Source organism: Hippoglossus stenolepis, chromosome 14 (genome assembly GCF_022539355.2).
Source record: "Hippoglossus stenolepis isolate QCI-W04-F060 chromosome 14, HSTE1.2, whole genome shotgun sequence".
Taxonomy (NCBI): domain Eukaryota; kingdom Metazoa; phylum Chordata; class Actinopteri; order Pleuronectiformes; family Pleuronectidae; genus Hippoglossus; species Hippoglossus stenolepis.
The window spans coordinates 24,597,303-24,618,222 of record NC_061496.1 but is presented as its reverse complement, the minus strand read 5'-3'; the positions used below and the strand labels follow the sequence as shown (position 1 = coordinate 24,618,222).

Genomic DNA, 20,920 nt, shown 5'->3' with positions numbered 1-20,920 from the left:
AGCTATATAGACAGTATACAAATAAGGTGTAGTCACAGTGTTTCTGGTTTAACAGCATCATTGTGTGCTGGTGACATCAAAGATGTTACAGTGCGAAAAAAGGGCACATTTTAGTACAACCATACAGGTATCATGTTGCCATCACTGCTGATCAGAGCTGGGGCCATATCACTTTACAGCCATTTTGGGGAGGGTCATTGGTTTCAAACAGAGGGACACAAAAGCATATGTGGCTGTCGGGGTAGAGTGGTCGTCCTCTAACCAGAGGTCAGTGGTTCGATCCAAGTCTTCCCCATGTGTATGCCCAAGTGTCCCATAAATGCAACCAAAACAAAGAGAATATGTTTGTTTTTTTCATTGTCTTGAATCACATTATTTTGCATTTCATCCCAACTAATTGGAGCAGAAAGTAAAAATACAGAGCACTCTTTTTAAACTAAATTATTTAACCAGCAGCATTATTTATTAATGTATTCAGTCATTTTGACTGGTCTGGCATCTTTTTATTGTGTCAGTTTTTGGACTCCATACTGTAGCCTTTGTCTCATTGCAGCAAACACATCATTTCATTTATAAAGCAGGGGAGGAAGCAACATGTAATGGGGGCTGCCCTGTCCTAAAAATGGCTTGAAAGCTGGACACAACTGACTGTATATAAAGAGCTGGATACTAATTAATTGCTACAACATAGACAAATTATAATCCACCTTTCTCCTCCAAGTAGTTCAAGTACTAATTCTCTGGTAGGGATGTAAATTGCTGTTTTCCACATCGTCTGTTTTCATCATTTCACTGGGAACTAAAGTCAAGAATTTTCAAACTAGAAACTATCCACTTTAACGGCAGTGGGAATAAGATATTTAAGAAAATTAATGCAGCTGATATTTCCTGTTGAAATTGAGAATATTGCCACTATGACCATCATATACATAGTAGTACAGCTACAACATTTTAGATATCTGTGCTTTTCAATCACAGAAAAAAAAAACTAATAAGATACCAGTAAACTGCTACCCCGATAAATATGATATGTTTAGACTCTTAACCATCAAGTTATGCCTGAAGGGAGGCATATTTATTTGTCAAAGTCATAAAACCCCATCTTCAGCCACGAAAAGAACAAATCAGAGCCTGATGGTCCGGCCCCCAATCCACAGAGCTGTGGCAAGTTGGAAGGAACATCCCTACTGTCAAGTACTGTGAGACTTGTAAAGTATGTGCATTGTAGGAGAATTGGTGCTGAGGGTGGTCACACCAAATACTGATTTGATTTAGGTTTTTTTGATAAATAAAAACTATTCATAGCGTTATCTTTTAATCTCCCTTACTCAACAGCGTTTCTCAACCACCTGTAATTCCATATGCACCACATGAAAGCTCCTGCTCCAGTTAAGAAACCACAAGACGGGCAGTTATATATTTTTAAACGTGTTGTATTCAAGTGGTTAAAGCAGGACAAGCAGAGATTAAAATCGCAGCGCTTTGAGCCTGAGTTAGTTGAAGTCAGTAGATGAGGTGTGAGGCAATATTTGCATGTGGCAGATACTGAAATATTAAATGAGCCAATCAAATATGTTTTTCCACTAAACTCAACAAACTAACGAATGATGTGGTTGTCCAATAGGAGGAAAATGCACAGAGGATTGGGGTTTGGCTCCTGTAGGTCTTGCATGAAATGGCTGTTATTTTCACTATTTAGTGAAATTAAGGTAATGAATGTGTGAAATCCGCTCCACAAATCTATAGAGATGATGCACAATTCTTCAATGATGAGGGGATGAGTCTCCATCTGCACTATACTGCAATTACAACTGGATGCAGTGATGAAGTGATGATGTAGATTGCTTAGTGAAAATAGCTTTATTACTTTGAGTAAAAAAAAAAAAAGAATTATTAAATATATGAGCATATATAAACATAACATACAGAATATGCTGATAATGCCCCAAAACAAGTTTGGAACAGGCAGAACTGTATGAAGAACAAAGTGCGGTGCATATCCAGTAAACACAATCACTGTCAAGCAAATAGGAAACTGAGATGATGAAGTCAGTCCCACTTTGGAAACATCGGTGAGAATAAGCTTCAGTCTCTGTTCAAAAAGTAAATCTTTCTTTAGTGCAAAAAAAAAACATTCAGAGGACTTGTGCGTGTAACTCGAACATATAAACCAGTGTCTACATTTAACTTCTCTTTTGAGTCAGGATTAACTGAGGCGTGGTAGTTATAGGGTTAACTGAATATCCTAAACACCAGAACAAAAACAACACTGCACGTTTCAGCAAACAACACAACAATGTGTCATTTTTTTACTACAGTGTATGAATTCATTAGCTTAGTTGTACACAACAGTCGCATATAAGAGGACTCGATCAAATGTGAAAAGAACAGAAAAACGTGCTTCACGTTTCACCCCAATCATCCCAAATTCAAGAGTGCAGAAGTTTACGATCCATTTCAAATACAACATAAGGGCAAGACACATTTATTTTGGATTACATTTGGTGAGATTTTTCCCTCAACTATTAGCGATTGTGAAATTGTGAAAGAACTCCGGCACAAAAGGACATTTTTCAAGTAAATCCCAGTAGATTTTCATTCCAGGTTGAGCTCAAATGTTGTCATGATGTCCCGCTGCATTGTCATGTCAATGCAACACATCTGCACAGAGAGAGAAATATGGAAAAACTGTCAAAATGCCATTTTTCCAAGTACCACAAACAACAATGTCACGCAAAAACATGAAGAGCTACTCACAGCCTCTCTCCTGCGACGCTCTTGTTCCTTTTTGCGGGCCATCTCCCTCTCCTTCACTGAGAGCTGTGTGGATGGAAGTTGTGCTTCCTTAGGAGAATTTGCCTTTTGCTGCTCAACATCTTTGGGAGCATCTGAGGAAACCTCTGCGCAAATGCTCTCTGGTGAGTCAGGATCCTCGTTAACAGGGTGTAGATTTTGTTCAGGCTTACATGGGCCTGGGAGGCTAAATGGAGAACATCCCTGTTACTTAAAAGTTGCAATTTTTTAAATCAGCTATCAAGCTTGTGGAGAGAAATACTGGTTTGGCTTGTGACTTTGCGTTTATAGGATTTTTGCAGGTTTCAACAAGTAAAATATGACAGATATGAGGGAATATCTGAGTATAGGAATTACTTACACTTCCTCATAATTGAACGTATGGTGAAGTAGCTGAGTAAAGGATAACCCTCGGAACTCCACATTATCTCAAACTACAGACAGCGATAGTAGGTATCCAGTCTTTCCCACTGCCAAGCGTACAGGGATCATTTCTGTCGGGGCTTACAGACACTTGGCTGACACCACACGAGCAGTATGGAGGTATTCTACGTTTAGTTTTTTTGCGTTTGAAGAATTGATCACCATTTACTTTAATTGTATTGGATTTGGCCGCAACGCTGTTTACCCCTGAAACTCCAAAAGTGTTTTGTGGACTCAAACACTTCACCCACCCCTCCATCTGCATACAGTAGTAGTGAGTAGATAATGAGTGAATTTTCATTTTTGGGTGAACTATCCCTTTGAGAATTTAAATAAACTGAATTCAGACACACATTCAATGCTGCTGCTGTTTCTGTTAGATTACCTGCTGCTGTTTTCTGAAGCCTCCTTCTCCTTTACGTCTTCAACCTGTTTCTTCTTAAGTGCTTTTTCACGTTCTTCCTTTTCTATGGCAGCCTTACGGAAATGCTGGAAGCTCTCCTTCGAGGCCTTGATGGCAGCTGGGGTGACGGACTCTCTCACCAGTTTCGCCCAAGACTCAGCATTTTTCAGAACAATGTCCTGAATAAAAATCAAATCTCTGTGTTTAGTTTCAATTGATTTCAAATGAGATGGGTGGGATCAACGAAGATCATCCCCTATTCCTGTAGTAATTTATGTTGGCCACTAGTAGGCAGAAATCCTCATACAACATTAGTTGTATGAGGATCATACTTTGACGCCCTCTGGTGGTGGAAAGATAAATTGTGTGATAATTTTGAGTTGAAACATAGTACTCTAGTACAAAAGCTCTTTTTTCAAATTAAATGATAACACTAAATAATTACAAGTAATCTTGGACCAGTATTTAAATGTTTTAAATTGCATATTGTAACATTCTCAGTAAAAGATAATGGCATTTGAAATTTCAGTTTTGAAATTTCATTTTTACATTAGCTTATAAAAATAAAAATCATTCCGCTTCAATAAAAACATTTTTATTAAATACTGGTTGATGTACCGCCCACTTTGATCTGCAGAATCATTCTTAATATGTCAGGAAGAATACTTGGAATCTGTATTAATAAACTCTGAAACAGCACAAACCTTTTTGGGGATCTGGGTTTTTTCCTCTTCAGCAGATTTACTTGATGTGTTGATGTAAGGCACATTAGTCAATTGACTGTCAAGGACCTCCTTAGGAAATCTGAAATCTGGGACAAACCACTACAAATAAATGTTATACTAAAATATTAGTAATCTTAAATGAATCAAAAACAAAAGAATGTTAAGGGTCTTGCAGGGACTTACTGGACCCCGTTTCATCCTTGGACTGTAGTGGACTGTTGCTAAGAGGAGACAGCACTGGGCCCTGATGAAAGGACAGATTTAGTTTTAACATTTAAATCAGGCCAAAAGAGAAAATGTACACAGAATAAAAATGTAGCTTTTGCAGATCTCAAGTGGTTTAAGTTCCCACTTTGCTACAATGATGTACAGGAGCAAGATGTAAAATATAAATATATTCTAATAATCAAAGCCCACAGCGTAAAGTTTTGCTTTACCTCAAATCTGGCAGCGGCCCAGTCCAGTAAAAGTACTGGAGATGCCATGGGGGACAGGAGGGCAGACAAGTCTGTGGAACAGTGAATCACAAGAAAAGATCCTCAATACATCTCAGCTGAGCTTGTTCATACAAATATACAGTGAGAGCTAGTGCAAAGTAAAAGTAACAGAAGTTAGGAGGAAGCAGCATGAGATAGAAATTGAATTACACACAAACTATTATGTCACACTTAAAAACAGGAAAAATGGCAGGTAACAAAGCCAAGTGAACCAGAGTTTGCATCCCTCTGCTTGTCTTTCTGAAGGACACTGAGCTTATGGGACAATTTAAGGGGAACGGCAGCCAGAGGGAAATAGGTGGTGGCAAAGGAAGGTTCACTGGATGTTATGGATAAGAAATCTCAGTGAGAGATATTTGTTGAAGAAGGTTTTTGGAGAGGTAGTGATGCTGATCTGCCGCTAGGTCTCAGAGGTTACTACTATCCAAGGCTGGCAAAGAATGGACAGATTATGCAAAATTAAGAAACAAGACGAAAGGGAATTGTCTAAAGGTTTTCACATGGCACTGAAAACCCTAAACTTTCGCTTAACTGAACGAACTTTTCTTTCAGCATTGTCTTAACAAAAACATATTTTAAATTGTTAAAAGTGAAAGAATTTACATAATGTTTTGGCAAATCTTTGCTGAGGGACAAAGAAGACAGACCTAAACATTACCTGGAGGCGATAAAGTCAGCTTGTCACAGGTCAGTTCTGCATCGTGGTACGTTGGGTGACCTGTAGTTTCTGCCACAGACGACTGCACAGCAGGAGGAGGCTGACACGGCTTGACTGAGGCTTCTGTCACATCTTTTGTCTCTGTTATCTGCTTACTACACGCAGCACGTGCAACCTTTAACTTAAGAAAAAAATAATCTTACTTTTCATTGTTGACAGCAAAGCTGTCTTGCATAAAATCTTCTCATTCCTCTGAATAAAAAGATGAACATTATTTACCTTTGTCTTAACCTTTTGGCAAGATTCTTGAATCTTCTGCTTCTTTCTTTTTGTTTCTGAAAAACATGCATGGTAACAACATAATTGAATTAATTCCTGTTTTGTGATGTAGAATATGTGAATGAACAGGAGAGTAAAATTGTATGTACTGCAAAACCTCTTGACAAAATGACAAAGTAATTTGGGATTTCTACTTTCTAGAAATAAACTATTTCCAAAGACCAAGAAATGCAACTAGGTTAACAAATAAATTGGAACTGGTCAACACTATCTATGTGCAGAGCAGTGACTCTATATGGAAAATAAACAATAGAGAGAAAAGTTATACATTTGAGTCTCATAGTGGATTTTGTCACTGAGTCTTAAAGTTGAATTAATCTTGCATTTTTGGAACCAGATATTTTTAGCTTTTATCTGGTTAAATTTAAAAAGAAAAAAGAAACTACATAGATACTTGATTGTAGAAAATTCCCTCAGATTTTAGGGTTGTAAACGTAGTAGTAAGGCCCACAGGTGAATCACGGCGTTGTTGCTGGAGATGGGTAAAACAAAGGGAGATGAGGGAAGCCTGCTGAAGAGAGAGCAGCTAACCTGATCCAGAGTCACAGCTTTCAGAAGTGCAAGAACCACTTCTACTCTTGCTGCTGCTGTCAGAGCTGGATGACGACGAGCTGCTGCTCTCACTGAGGCGTGGCAGGAAGGGGACGTCAGGAGAAGCCACAGATTTAGCTAGTAACAAAAATAAGGGGCAAATTGGGATTTCTACACTCAAAGTCCCACACCCTGAAACGTAATTGTGACAATTTCAATGTTAATGGGATTCAGGTCTTACCAACTGGCTTTTTTTTCTTTATCAAGTGCGGCTCTTTGTTGACAACCACAGATTTCCCAGGAGCCTTTACTTTCCCAGTCTGCAGTCCTCCTGTGGGCTTCAGCAGCTGTTTATCTGCAGGACACAAGTTGATTCCATTCTCATATTTAAGATAAAATAAAAGCCGTATACCTACAAATTAAACCCAACTGTGAATTGTTTTGGCAAAGCAGGACTGAGTTGTACTTACTGCTAATTTTCTTGTTGCATTTCTTCAGACATGCTGCGACAAACCTCTGCAGCGCTCTCAGTGTGGAAGGCTTGAGCACTTCAAAGTCAACCTCGATGTCCTCTAAAGAAGAATCTCGCAGACAGGCCTCCCTGGCATGAATGATCCTCACCAACTTGCCCAGTTTGTAGCCGGGCAGCTTGTTGATGTCTAATTTCAACTGCCTCATCTCCTGGTAAGTCATCGGTACTGATGGGACCCCATTCTCACATTTTATGGGTACACTGTGAATATTGGGTCTGTTTCCATGCCTGGAGATGTACATGAAACATCTATTATTATCCATATCACAGACTGCAGCATTCTCAGTTCACCATTAACTATACGAAGTACAATGACCACTCACAAAGAAGAGTTCTTGCTGTTGGCGAATTTTCCAGTTAGAGATTTGTCTTTTGAGGATTTGTACTTTACTCCAGCAGCGACCTTTTCTTTGGACTTTTTCTCCTTTTTTAACTTGTCTTTCTTCTTTGGGTTCATCACAGGGTCTTGGGTCAGTCTCTTCAGCTGATCACTGACGGCTCTCAACTGAGAAGTCAGCCATTAATGAGACGACTGGGTGAAATGCACTGAAGTGAATAACTTCTCAAAATGACATTTGCACCATCACTGGCATGTATGTTACCCACCCGCTCCTCCAGGTTGGCCAGCTGCATGGACACCTCTCCTGACGAACTGTCTTCCTCTGAGGAGCTTTCACTGACAGAACTCGCTGAGGTCGACATATTGCCGACCCGGTCTCCTTTTCCATTGATAACTTGCTGGCGAGGTACAGAACAACCCTCTGGTTCTTGGGGGACTTTCAGATAACGAGCCTCAAAAATGTCCTGTTGGTACAAACAAAATTGTTTGTGTTAATATTAGAAATAATAATTATATTAATATATACACTTAAAGTATGTACTTATACTTAAAAGGGTGACCTAGGTCATTCTACACGGTGCAGGGGCATTTGGATGCATTTTCTAATTTAGTTGTATTTGTTATAAGCCTAATCAATCCCTCATCCTTTATTTACAATAGCTCTTAGTACACAGGTATTTCAGCTGTAATATGTTTTAAAGGGGACATAGCATGCCCATTTTACCACAAGTTGATATGGTTCCTTGGGGTCTTAATGAAATGTCTGTAACATACTTTGGTCAAAATACCACAAGGATCATTTAAAACAGCACCCTTTTTACCCTGTATAAAACAGCCCTCCACAGAGTGACCTGTTTTGAGTGCCTGTTCCTTTAAATGCTAATGAGCCAGCTCCCCCCCCCCATGATTTTAAACGATATAAATTACATATTTTATATGATATAAATGATCAAATATGCATCCCATACTTTGTATTCCCCTTCTGTTGTCCTGGAGTTTTAATTTTCCCAATCACATAATTAAATGTCCCCTCTGCCCATCCACTACAAGCACACAAGCAGACAGACAGAGAGAGAGAGAGAGGGGGGGCTATGAAGACCATCATTTACCCGAACCCCGACATTCAACGGGTACAACAACAAGCGGAGAAAGCAGAATCACGGGCTGACCTTATATATACAGTCTATGGGGCTGACCAGCGCGGAGAAATGCACGTCCCGTGTGACCAGCCAGGCGGCTGCGTGCTGGAGAACGGCGCTGCGCTGCCTCGCAGCGCTTCGCGTCCGCTGTAACCCGGCGTAACGAGGGGGGTTTGTGTGTGTGACAGTGTTACAGTAGTGCTGAACACCGCGGAAGTCTTCCACACTGCTGGCTGTGTGGCGCTGACACAAATTCCAGCTCACGCATGGGAGAGCGGCGGTCGCGCCCGAGCAGCTGCTGCAGCCTCCCAGTCCCAACGATCCAGACAAATGCCACATGTGAGTGAATCGCAGGCTGACCAGCGGAGAAATGCTCCCCCTGTGAACAGCCAGGCGGCTGCGTGCTTGGGAACGGCGCTGCGCTGCCTCGCAGCCTCGCTGCGTCCGGTGTAAACCCGGCGAACGAGTGTGGGGGACGGAGGGGGATGGGGGTGAGGGTGGGGGTGAGGTGGGGGTGGGCCAAGGCCATGTAGGAGACTTCCAGTTCCTTGTTACGACACAAAACCCAGGAAGCTCAATCGAGTCGCTCAAGCATGACGTTTCTGACTTAGAGGAACCATAACAAAACGCGCGAGTGTTTTTTTCCCAGAGTTTTGGGGTTGGTAGACATGCCAGATACCCACATTAACCTGTAGAAGCACTAACAAAGTGGAATTTGCATGCTATGTCCCCTTTAAAGCACTCTGTTGAAACAGTGGAGCCAGTCGGTACTGATCAGCATCACAAAGATTTAACAAATAAACAGCAATGACCACAACCACTTGTTGCCGTCCATACTGACAGTGTACACAGGCAAGCCAAGAACACTAATCTCTATGAACAGATTCTGCATGTGAATATGCAGAATCTGAAGTGAGGGACACGATTTTGAATCCTGAAGCCTCCTGGTTTCCGTTTCTAGTTTGACCAATCTGGTTTGAGCTGTGATTGCCCGTAGGTAGAGTCTTCATGTGGAGAGCACAAGAGATGGAACACATTGACCGAAATGCATCGGCTATCAGGTTTTTGATTTATCTGCATTCATATACACATGTTACATATACATACAGTATACATAAGCCAAAATGTTGTCTGGACCTAAAACACTTTCAGACAGTTTCACTGTTTCGGTTTTATGTGGAGAAAAGTTTGACTCGTGTGATGGGAGAAACCAGACGGTAAACGCCCCCAAATATCGGTTGTTGTCCCCAGAGACTAAGCTGTGTCATCAGACGAAGCCAACAGGCTCCGAGATTAAGAGAACAGAGACACTTTCCCCATGAAAATGGTCACTGCTAGCGGGAGTGTTAGCATTTAAAATAAAAAAAATGAAAGAAATATGTTTGATAAACCCTATGGATTCTCAAAAATGCATTTTGGTGAATGCAATCATGACTTTGGCAACTGAATTGTTCACCACATAAATAAAAGAATGAATAAGTAAAAGCATACCTGCAGTTTTCTTGCCATGTAGACGACTTCATGCGAGGGTGGATTGTATTTGTAACAGTTGGAGAACATCAGTCTCACGTCACCAGCAAACTCCTTTACAGTCGCATAATCTCGTTGATCCATTTTTTTCTGAGGATATAACAGTCAGAAAAACTGCTCTAACAAAAAAAATGATATTATATACACTACAGTTAATCATCATTATAGTAGTTTTACCCTGATGGTGTTCAAGTCCATTGGCTGCTTGATGACGTCATGGTAGTCGCGTAAGCCCAAAACCACGGCATCAACAGGGGTATAAAAGGGCCATGCATATGCATAGTGTCTCTTTGAGAGCAACTCCTTCAGGATGTCACTGCAGGTCGTGAGCTGCTCAGACAATTTGACCTTCTTTTCCTCAAAGGCAGGTAAGTCTTTCTTAGGAGGTTTGATGGGCCTGCCGCCGCTGCCTCTCCTGGAGGATAATGTGCCTGGTGCTGGAGGCTCCTCAGCAGGGGTTAACTCAACGTTGGTGATTGCTGAGGTGGTGGAGGATGGGGGCTCTGCTTTCCTTTTAAGACCTCTTTTAATCTATATAGTTAGAAAAAAAAAGAACAGTAAGTCATCCAAACTGACCAAAGTTAATTTCATCATTTGTTTTACATCTTGGCATTTTAAAAGTTGTGTTAAAGGCACAAACAAGCTATGATTTAGAAAAACAGGGTGATTTAGACATGACAAAATGTGACTTTGGCCACTAGGTATCTCTCAATCAAAACATCAAGAAAAGACCAAGTTTGAAGCATCATCTTGAAGCAGCGCGGTTTCATGGGAGTCTTCATCACGATTGCTTATGAAAATCTACTTGACTCGATTCAGGTGTTCACGGATGAGGTAATGTATTAAAGTTTTATTCATATTACGCAAAAAACAGCAGTGAATAACTGGATTCATTACGAGTGACCCTCTGGTGAATAATAATAACAAGATAATAAGTCTAAATAATTGCCCCTATAATGGGTTCACAAGGTAAATCTGTAAATTATCTATCTCCCATTCTTTTTTAATTTTATTTGTGAAATGGTGACAACAGAAACTGACATAAGATTGATAAGATACACAGAGAATAAATAATGAAAGGACATACAGACAGAACATAATGCAGTTTAAGTGATGTGTATGATAATGTAATGATGAAATAAAATCTGGAGTAGAGATAAAATAGGGTGTCTGTGTGTGTGTCTGTGTGTGTGTGTGTGCCTGTGAGCGATGTCTGCATGACTCCATGATACATGTCCATGTTTATGAGCTTGAAGGCTGTTGTCTAATGTAAGGAATGCCAGGGTGGAGAGAGACGAAAGAATGTGGTGTTTATACTTTAGTAATAATAATAAATATATGATGGAATATCAACATTGTTGCTATTACCGTTATTGTATATATATATATATGTCACCAAAACAATAAGTAAACAAAAAAAGTACATACCCTATAGTATTATATAATATATAATAACAAAACCAAAAAAAACAATAAATATACAACTCTTCAGCGGTGAGGTGTGGCACCTGACCAGCCATCCGTCAAGGTGAGCGAGGCCCCCCAACTGTTCCACCAGCACCCGCCAGAACCACAGGTGCGAGCCCAATTTGAGGACAAGCGGGGTAGGTCAGCGAAAATGGCCCTCCACTTGTCCTTCTTGGCGACTTCAACATCCAGACAGAGAAGTCGTCTGACTTACTACTTTTACTTTCTTCCTTTGCTCTCTCGCTCACTCCTTCCCCACCTACTCACAAAGCTGGCAACCACCTTGATTTTATTTTCACCAGAAACGGCTCTACCTCCAACCTCACTGTGACCCCACTTCACGTCTCTGACCACTTCTTCATCTCTTACTCTCTCCCACTCTCACAATCTGACAACCCTATCTCATCAAAAGACTATGTACCTTTCCGTCGCAACATTCGCTCCCTCTCTCCCTCCTCTCTGGCCTCATCTGTTTTATCAGCCCTCCCTTCATCTGACTCTTTCTCACTCATGCGTCCTAACTCTGCTACAGACACTCCTTTCTACTCTGTCCTCCTCTCTTGATTCCCTCTGTCCTCTTACTTCACGACAGGAGCGCCAGTCCTCCCCAGCTCCGTGGTTGTCTGACTCAGTGCGCACCGACAGAGCCACTATACAAGCACCAGAAAAGAAATGGCGAAAATCAAAACACCCTGAAGACCGGCTCACTTATCAATCTCTACTCTCCTCCTTGTCTGCCTCTATTTCTGCAGCCAAAAGCTCTTTTGCTCAGACAAAAATTGATAAAGACAAAAATCTTATGGGTGAGAACACTTCCCTGTCAACTGGCTGTTTCCCCAACTCTCCTAAAGAGGCAAGAGTGAACCCTCTCCTCAAGAAACCCACCCTCAACCCGTCTGAAGACGTGTCTCTCTTCTCTCTTTTCTCATACTATCTTTTTAATCAACTCTCCTCCTATCTTCATCAGAACCACCTTCTTGATCCTCACCAGTCTGGTTTCAAGGCAGGACACTCAACTGAGACTGCCCTCCTTGCTGTCTCTGAGCAACTTCACACTGCTAGAGCAGCCTCTCTCTCCTCTGTCCTTATCCTTCTAGACCTTCCTGCTGTGTTTGACACGGTGAACCACCAGATCCTTATTTCCTCCTTTCAGGATCTGGGTGTCTCAGGCTCTGCTCTCTCCCTGCTCTCATCCTACCTCAACCCCGCACTTAACGGGTAACTTGGAGAGGATCCAAACCTTGTCCTCTCACTACTGGGTTCCCTTAAGGTTCAGTCCTGGGTCCCCTCCTCTTCTCTCTGTACACCAACTCTCTCGGCTCTGTCATTCACTCACATGGCTTTTCCTACCATAGCTACGCAGATGACACCCAACTAATTCTCTCTTTTCCCCAATCTGAAACACAGGTAGCAGCACGAATCTCTGCCTGTCTGACATCTCTCAGTGGATGTCCACACAACACCTGAAAATTAACCTTGACAAGACCGAGCTACTTTTCCTTCCAGGGAAGGGCTCTCCCACCAATGACCTTACTATCACCATCGACAACCCTGCTGTAGCCCCGACGCAGACCGCAAGGAACCTGGGTGTGACACTTGACAGTCAACTCTCACTTACTGCCAACATTACTGCAACAACCTGATCATATACATGTTGCACAACATCAGGAGAATACATCCCCTTCTCACTCAGAAGGCGGCACAGGTTCTGGTCCAGGCTCTGGTCATCTCACGCCTAGACTATTGTAACTCCCTCCTGGCTGGTCTGCCTGCTAATGCCATCCGACCTCTGCAGCTCATCCAGAATGCAGCAGCTGGACTGGTCTTCAACCAACATAAGTTCACTCACATTACACAGCTCCTCCACTCCCTTCACTAGTTATCAGTGGCTGCCCGCATCCGCTTCAAGACATAAGTACTTGCGTACCGTGCTGTGAATGGATCGGGCCCAGTCTACATCCAAGACATGGTTAAACCTTACACCCCAGCCCGTCCACTCTGCTCTGCATCTGCCAATCGGCTAGCTGCTCCCTCGCTGCGAGCTAGCAACTCAACAAAATCACGACTGTTTGCTCCCCATTGACATCAGGACAGCAGAAAGTCTACACATCTTCCGCCGGCTGAAGAGTGTATTGACATGGTGCTGGGGTGGAATTAAATATCTTAATGAATTTCCACCGGGCTGTCAGAGTTGTTGAGATGGCAGTATTTTTAATGCAAGGATTTTGTTTGACAGTTGCTCCAGGTATATCCAAGCGATATTGTGGTTGGTTTGATGGATCCATTTATTGAGGTATTGTAACTGACGTACAAGTAAGTAGAAGTTTTGGGCGTCAAGCCCGCCAAGAGATTTCCTTATTTATGTAGAATGTAAGTGTGTGAGGCAACACCAATTCCCTAATAGAGAAAGGTTGTCGGTCCAACTGCCACAGAATGAGGACAAAAAAAATAATGACAAAACAAAATATATTTTCCTGTCAACACATTTTGATTTCTTACTGAAATATTAAGCCGAGCATCAGAACTGACTCGTAAACAAAAAAGACAATTGATTTCTTGAGTTAAATTGAGTATTCGGTGTGCAACTACCATTAAAATACTTACTGCTGCGTCAATTTGTGCAGAGAGCTGTATGGGTGGTATGAACTGAGGCACATGAGGAGGGATGACTGTCACTGTCTGTTGGAGAACAACTTCTGACACGAGGGATCTCTGCTTAAACACACCTGCATGACAGTAGGTAAAGAGCATCATAACCTGGTACAAATTTTGATGGTTAATCAAATCATACAATTACTTTCCAGAAAAAAGATGCTTGTTCTGCAATAGCAGTGCATGCAGATTGCTGTATTTACTTAAAATGACCAGTTTCATAAACAAACAATCAAATCTACCAATTCCAAAAATTAAATGTGTAGTATTGGACCACAGCTCAAGGGATTATTATTATGTTATAATAATTTCACATTTCTTAAAAAGAAGTTCATAGCCTGTAGTTTATGCATACCTGAGGGTAAAATTGCAAAATATAGTAAGCAATATGGATGAATTAATAATCCATTGTTAACACAACAAAAACAGTTGTGACTCAGTTCTGAGTGTTCGTTTAGTTTTTAAGAGAGGTACATCAGAAAACTTTATGTGGAGGAATTCTCCTTCAAAATAATTTAAATTAAATATTTTGACATCTCAAATAAGACATGTCAATGTATTAAAATAGTAATTCAGATGAAATAATGTGCATTAAAAAATAAAGTCTATTATAGAACTGAAAGCCTGATAAAAACTGATGGAGTGAGGAGTCATGGAATCTTTGCAAATTTTTTGCAAATTGCAACAAACCCTGGCCCAGGCTCTTGTCATCTCACGTCTAGACCTTAACACGAACCATAACCCTAACCCTACAGTCACTCTCAGAAAGTGTGAAAAGCTTCCACACCGGCGACGCAGTTTATAGTTCCGACGTATGGACAGCCACGGATGTATGACGTCATGAGCGTGTTTATCGGACGTTTTATCGGCTATAATTTCGAATTCCAATAAATAAATAATATAAAATTCCCATTATAGAGCCGATAATATATCGGACCGATATATACCGTGCATCCCTAATTATTATTGAACAATATACCTGCATTGGATTTCTTCACCTTCACTGGTTCCTTCACTGGAGTGACTGCTGTAACATTGCATTCGTCCTTTGGCATTTGGGACAACTTCTGCAAAAAAAGCTTCTCCAGAGTCTGTGCCATAAAAACAATGTCATCTCCAGGCTGTGGAAAGAAAATGTACATAATATAATAAAATAAAAGCATTCATGAGGGTGATATGTACCTTTGTGACAATCCTGTCTGAACTGCAGAAATACTTATGTATGTCTTAACCTAATAAAAACATCAGCCATTCTGGGTGGGTGAATATGATCTAATATTTTCATTATGATTAAAAAACAATATGTCAGTTTACAGACACATTTTCAGTGTATTATATTTTAAGTTCAGTTGTCCATTTTGGCATCATACAGCACAAAAATCACATTCTCTTACCCGATTGTACATGTAGCAGTTGGTAAACATAGCGTTGAAGTCTTTAATACACTCATGTGCTTCACAGTAATATTTTTTCTGAAGACGCTTCATAATAGTGCCCAGATCCATAGGATTTTTAATAATTGTATAATAATCCTGAAAGACAACAAAGACACCAGCATTAATACACTAAAGTCTTCCCTTCCCAGTTTGCATCCTAATGGAACTGATCCACCAAGACAATGTGCGTTACTGTATTATAAGTAACACAGAGACAGAAAACTCATGGTTAACAACATCAGCAGTATATTTACAGTCAGGCTCCTACTTGATCTGTCGAAATCTTTCCCACTTACCGGCAGACGCAGTGCCACTGCATCAACAGGCTGGCGAAAGGGCCATGAAAACTGATGCCTCAATAATGCTTTGATCACCACCTTATCCAGATACTGTAGCTGATTGGTTACACGCCCAGGCTTCTTGGGATTGGTGACCTCTGGTGGAGGAGGATTTCCGCTCCCAGCAGGAAAGGCGTTTACGTCAGACATTGTGTTGTCCAACGCTCCAATTTGGCACTCATCACACGCTTCCCTAAACAAGGAGTGAGGAGTCATTTCAAGCACTTTGGTAAAAATGTAAATTAGTAATGACAACAGTCTTACTACTACATCAGTGCTGAATGCCTCTGAGATCCATCAGAATATTAACAAGCATCCATGCTTTATATCAGTGGTCGCCAACCCGTCGATCGCGATCTACCGGTCGATCTCCCAGTCTTCACTGTCGCTCCCCCAACTCTCTGGACTCACTGGCTGTCGTCGCGCCGCAGATCAGCTGTGTGTCGGTTGTCTGTTTTTCACACGCGCTATGTGTCCGCTACTGGCGGTGGAGTTGCAGGTTTATCTCCTGCATTTCCTTCAAGAACAAGTTGGTTTATGTACTAAACTAAATGTCAGGACTCTACGGTATGAAGATGCACATCTTTCGATCTGTCGATAACAATCAAAGCCCCGTTGGAACAAATGAGAATTCAGAATGTGAAACGCTGGAGGGCTTTTACTTTGAAACGGGTTCGGAAAGTGTTGTAAATACATTTGTGTCATAAACAGAATAAACAGCAGAATAAACAGAGAAAATTATCTTTCACCTGAGTTTTAATGTTCTGATGAATTTATGTCACAAACAAATGGTTGCAACACTTTCTGTATGCCTTTTCAAAATAAAAGCACTCCAGCGTTTCTGTTAATGGAATTCATTACCTTGTTCAAAAAGTTTTTTTTATTGTGAAATATTTGCAAGAGCGGAAGATGCACGGCTTCATACTGTGTAGTACTGGTATTTATTTGAGTACAAGGGACTTCTTTCATACAAGGCAATAATCATATTTGTGGCCATATTCAAATAAAAGACTTTGTGCTGCAGAACATGATGTGGAACTGAGAAGCTACATATTGTGCATTATAAATATGTATAGATATTAATTTGAATATTGTGCGTTGAATAGAAAAGTTGCACAACTGCCTCTCTTTGTGTATATTTATTTCTTGTACATTCAGCCTTTAACACAAATTGCAAAAAATAATAAATATGACCGTCCTAAGTGTTTTTTTTGGAAGATGTCAGGGTGGTAGATGTCGGCTTACGTTTGGAATTAAAAAGTGATCTTGGGCTCGAAAAGGTTGGTGACCACTGTTTTATATGAATGCTTTGGTAAGAACATCCAATTTGGTAACATCACATGTCCAGCCACAACAACACATTGACTGAGAATGTGGAGCTTTAAGGGAAAGGTCTGGAGATATTCAGTGGTGCCAACCTACCTTTGGAAATAAACAATTAAAAAATATAACCAAGTATTTGTTACTATTAAGGGGGAGTACTGCAGACCAAGTAGGGAAGTCAGAAAACACTGCTGGATTTTATTCTTTAATGCATAATTATATGACGGTCATAGAATTGTCATTCTTAAACATATAGTCATTGCTTCAATGTAATTAAAATTTGATTAAAAAGGTCAATAGTGGTCATCAACAATGGCTGCACGTAGGGCATCTTTCCAAAAACATGGGTAATATCGCCATCTAGAGTACCTCCCAGAAACTGTGCCATTTAACATTTCAACGAGCAACATTGGACTATGACAGATGAATATTTCTAAATAACACTTTCAGTATTTGAAGGAGAAAGTACTACAAGTTAGCTAAAATATGTCCCACAAACTCTGCCTGGAGGATCCTAGTACCCATATATTTACATTATTATAATTACAAACATGGTTAAAGGAGGCCAAGCTACAGGGATGTCTTACTGTGCATCCATATAAGCTGGGGTCATCTTTTCCTCCACCTTGAAGGTTATGTTTTCATGCCTGTCGGTTTGTTTGTTTGCAAGCAAGATTACTCAAAATCCACTGAAAGGATTTCCACGAAAATCTGAAGGATGCGATATTCATTTTCTATTACATTGTGAAATAGGGCATTTTTCAACGGTTTCTGTGTTTTCCCACAGAATAGTGAATAAATGAATCTTGATGTAAAAAAGCATGCACATTTTGAAATCTTTGGTGCATCTTGACTTAATTTAAGAGGACAGTTGGTCCTTGGCAGAGGTATGCACTCTGTAGTAGAGTGCTATTCTAGTTACAAAATGAAGTTTGCTGTCCAACAGAGATCTTTAAAACTCATCAAATGGGCCATAATGTTATTCTCAGAAGCACTTTCAAATGCCCACTACACTACTTATAAGATTAATAATCAAGAGTGGGGCCATACAACCTGCACATTCTAAATGTTTTCCTGTCCCATCTTTATTTGTGACCCAACCCAAATAATTTACATTGCAAATTCTGTTCATCTTAGTTGCATTTGGTTTTATTTAAAAGTAAACAACACTTTCACACATGAATGAATCCAGTGAAGTCCAGATTCTTATTGACTTATTACTCCTTTTGTTGGGTATATGTAGGTGCCAACTTTGGTGAATTTCAAGGAGCTGTTGATCCGGACTTAAGTACATAGTCCTTACACTTTACTACGTCTTGCTGTCACAAAGACAAGGTGATGAGTTAGTTGTTCACTTGAAAAGTTGGGGGTGTCATGAGCTATTGTACTTTTAAATTCATCACCAAAAAAAAGAGAGAAAAGTATAAGCATTATTGTCTTTTGGAAATTACAAATAAAACAGCCAATTTTCAGTAAACTGTTGGTGCACTATGAATATTCAGACAGAGGTTTCAGGTGAACCTGCCATGCATTTACTGGTGTCATTTAATTTAAACTAAATATAAACAGTTGCATCCTCTAAACCTGGCCCAGTAGATGTACTCCTAATCTGGAATAACATTTCATTTACAAAAGGAGTGTGAGGGCGACAATTCAAAGAACAACAAAAATTAATTTCCTCTAAATTAATTTAACACATCAACTGTTTAACACATACTGCAAACACACTGCTGCACGACTGGTTGTATTAAGGCCTGAACATGTAAAAGTCACCTTTTCCTCCAGTGAGGTACCAGGCGATCTGTCGGTTAACCTCACTCGTGTTCTAATGTATAACTATGAGATACCAGTATTTGAAACACTTAGTTAGCTAAGATCTGCAAAACTTGATTTCGAGATGAATTCAACCACCACGTGCAGGATGCGTCTCTCCAGGATGTGAGCTGCAGACATGGCGGCATGCTGCACTGTTGACACTCCTCTGGCCAACACGTGAAGCCAGCGCCACACCCACTGGTTGGTTAGCATAAAGCGTCAGCCAGCTCGTGTCCACATGAGCACCGCTGTGAGGGGAAATGGCTAAGAGGGTAATGACGCTAGCTGTCAGAGCTTCGCTATCAGATCCGCGTGGCTTGTAAAGCAGCAATGCTCGGTTAGCTAAGGCGGTAGCGTTAGTTACCAGCATCTGTGGTAGGTTGATCAGTTTAGAGAAAGGCTAACACTGATAGTCGCCCTTGGGCGCTACAACTTTAGCATGTTGGCTCATTTGCCGGTTGGTCGGTGCACGTTAACTAACGACAGATTGTCGTTTTCCTCTTAGTGTCATCGGTGCATTTATGGTTTAATCTGTGGAGACAAGGCTAACGAGGCTTGTCAGGTGCATTTCCCCAACATTTCGCACAAGTGTCTAACCTTAGCTGTGTTGTGCTAACACGGCTAACGCTGCACACCCGGCTGCCTGTTGAGACGAGGTTAACGTTACAGACTCCTTGCTAACTCGTGTTAGCCTTCTCCACCGTTTGACTCGTTAACCAGTAAACACACCAGCTACACGGACACACGTTTACATCAGGCAAGCTCTACATTTAGCAAGTGTTACCGTGCTAGCGTTACCTTCAAGACATGACAGGTTGTTGCGTTCAGCTCCCCGGCCGCAGACGTCTCTACGGTAACCGCCTCACATTTATAGCCCTCAGCTCGAGCCTCCACAAGTGATTGGTCAGAACGCGACCTACACGTGTTGCTGTTCGCCTTTCTGCAGACAAACGCGCTCGGAGCAATCCCTGTCATGCAACAACAACCCGACCCGGTGTGTGCCCTGCAGATGTGCAGCTGACTGTCTTTACAGAGGAGGAGGAGGAGAAGTACGTTTTGTTAAGTTGTTTCCAAACAAAATGGCAGCTCGGTGTCACGGAGGGGTCCTGGAGCGTTATCACTCGATGCTAACACTGGCAGACAGGTGTCATGTTGATAGAGGCTGTGTGTGTGTGTGTGTGTGTGTGTGTGTGTGTCAGGCTGCAGCAGCAGCAGCTCGCACACTGCGGCTCTGCGGCTGCTGACAGAGGAGCGACATGTCTGAACTGAAGCGGGAAAGATGCAGGACTGGGATCTGGGCGGAGCGTTGGTTTCAAGTACTGATCCACACTCGGAAAACTGAGTTTCATTCAGCACATGCACGCTACCAGACTCTCTCTACCCACCTATGAATGCTGGCTATAGTAATGGCGTGATACAGTACACGGCGATGATGTAAAAATACACACATTAAGCGATATCAAGGCATTTACCTGCTTTGCAATTTCACTATTTGTATTTTGGGGTACTTTAAATGTTAAAACTCAAACTGAATGAACAGAAAACTGAAAAAAGTACATTCTTGCAAGGTGGAACATTATTATAAGAGTTTCCTTTCGTACAGAAAGAAGAAAGCTTAGAATAACAATAATGAAGCGAGCGAGTATGTGTTTTACGAGGAGCACTTGAACTAGATATAACTTTACTTCCTGTGAACTCAGTAACTCAGCCAGGTTATACTGTGTCAGGAGCAGCCACGTTGATTTGCTTGTATTGTGTTCATTGAACATAATATGGTTAAAAAGTATAAATATAACAAGTAGATAAAATAATAAATTGACCTTGAGATAATTTCACCTCCTAAAATCTGGCCTTTCCCAGGTCCCCTGCTCGAAAATGACATGCCCCAAATGAATAGTGTTTCTCTGCAACTATAGGGTCCATATGAATAAACTTGGTATCTACAGCATATAAAGGTAACGCTTGTGAAGCATCAGTAT

General features: G+C 41.1%; 1 protein-coding gene across 1 annotated transcript; it reads right to left on the bottom strand.

Moving 5' to 3' along the window:
* Positions 1 to 1,845: 1,845 nt before the first annotated feature.
* Positions 1,846 to 20,201, bottom strand: brdt (bromodomain, testis-specific). Its single transcript, XM_035177540.2, has 20 exons — positions 19,740 to 20,201; positions 15,762 to 15,996; positions 15,424 to 15,561; positions 15,009 to 15,150; positions 13,982 to 14,103; positions 10,088 to 10,441; positions 9,872 to 10,000; positions 7,508 to 7,705; positions 7,225 to 7,406; positions 6,840 to 7,129; positions 6,611 to 6,724; positions 6,370 to 6,507; positions 5,779 to 5,834; positions 5,500 to 5,680; positions 4,782 to 4,852; positions 4,528 to 4,588; positions 4,324 to 4,430; positions 3,602 to 3,798; positions 2,758 to 2,980; positions 1,846 to 2,661 (listed from the first exon to the last, which is right to left on the bottom strand). Exons 2-20 carry the CDS (start codon positions 15,951 to 15,953, stop codon positions 2,596 to 2,598), a joined length of 2,961 nt encoding a protein of 986 aa, XP_035033431.1. The 5' UTR covers positions 15,954 to 15,996; positions 19,740 to 20,201; the 3' UTR covers positions 1,846 to 2,595.
* Positions 20,202 to 20,920: the final 719 nt, after the last annotated feature.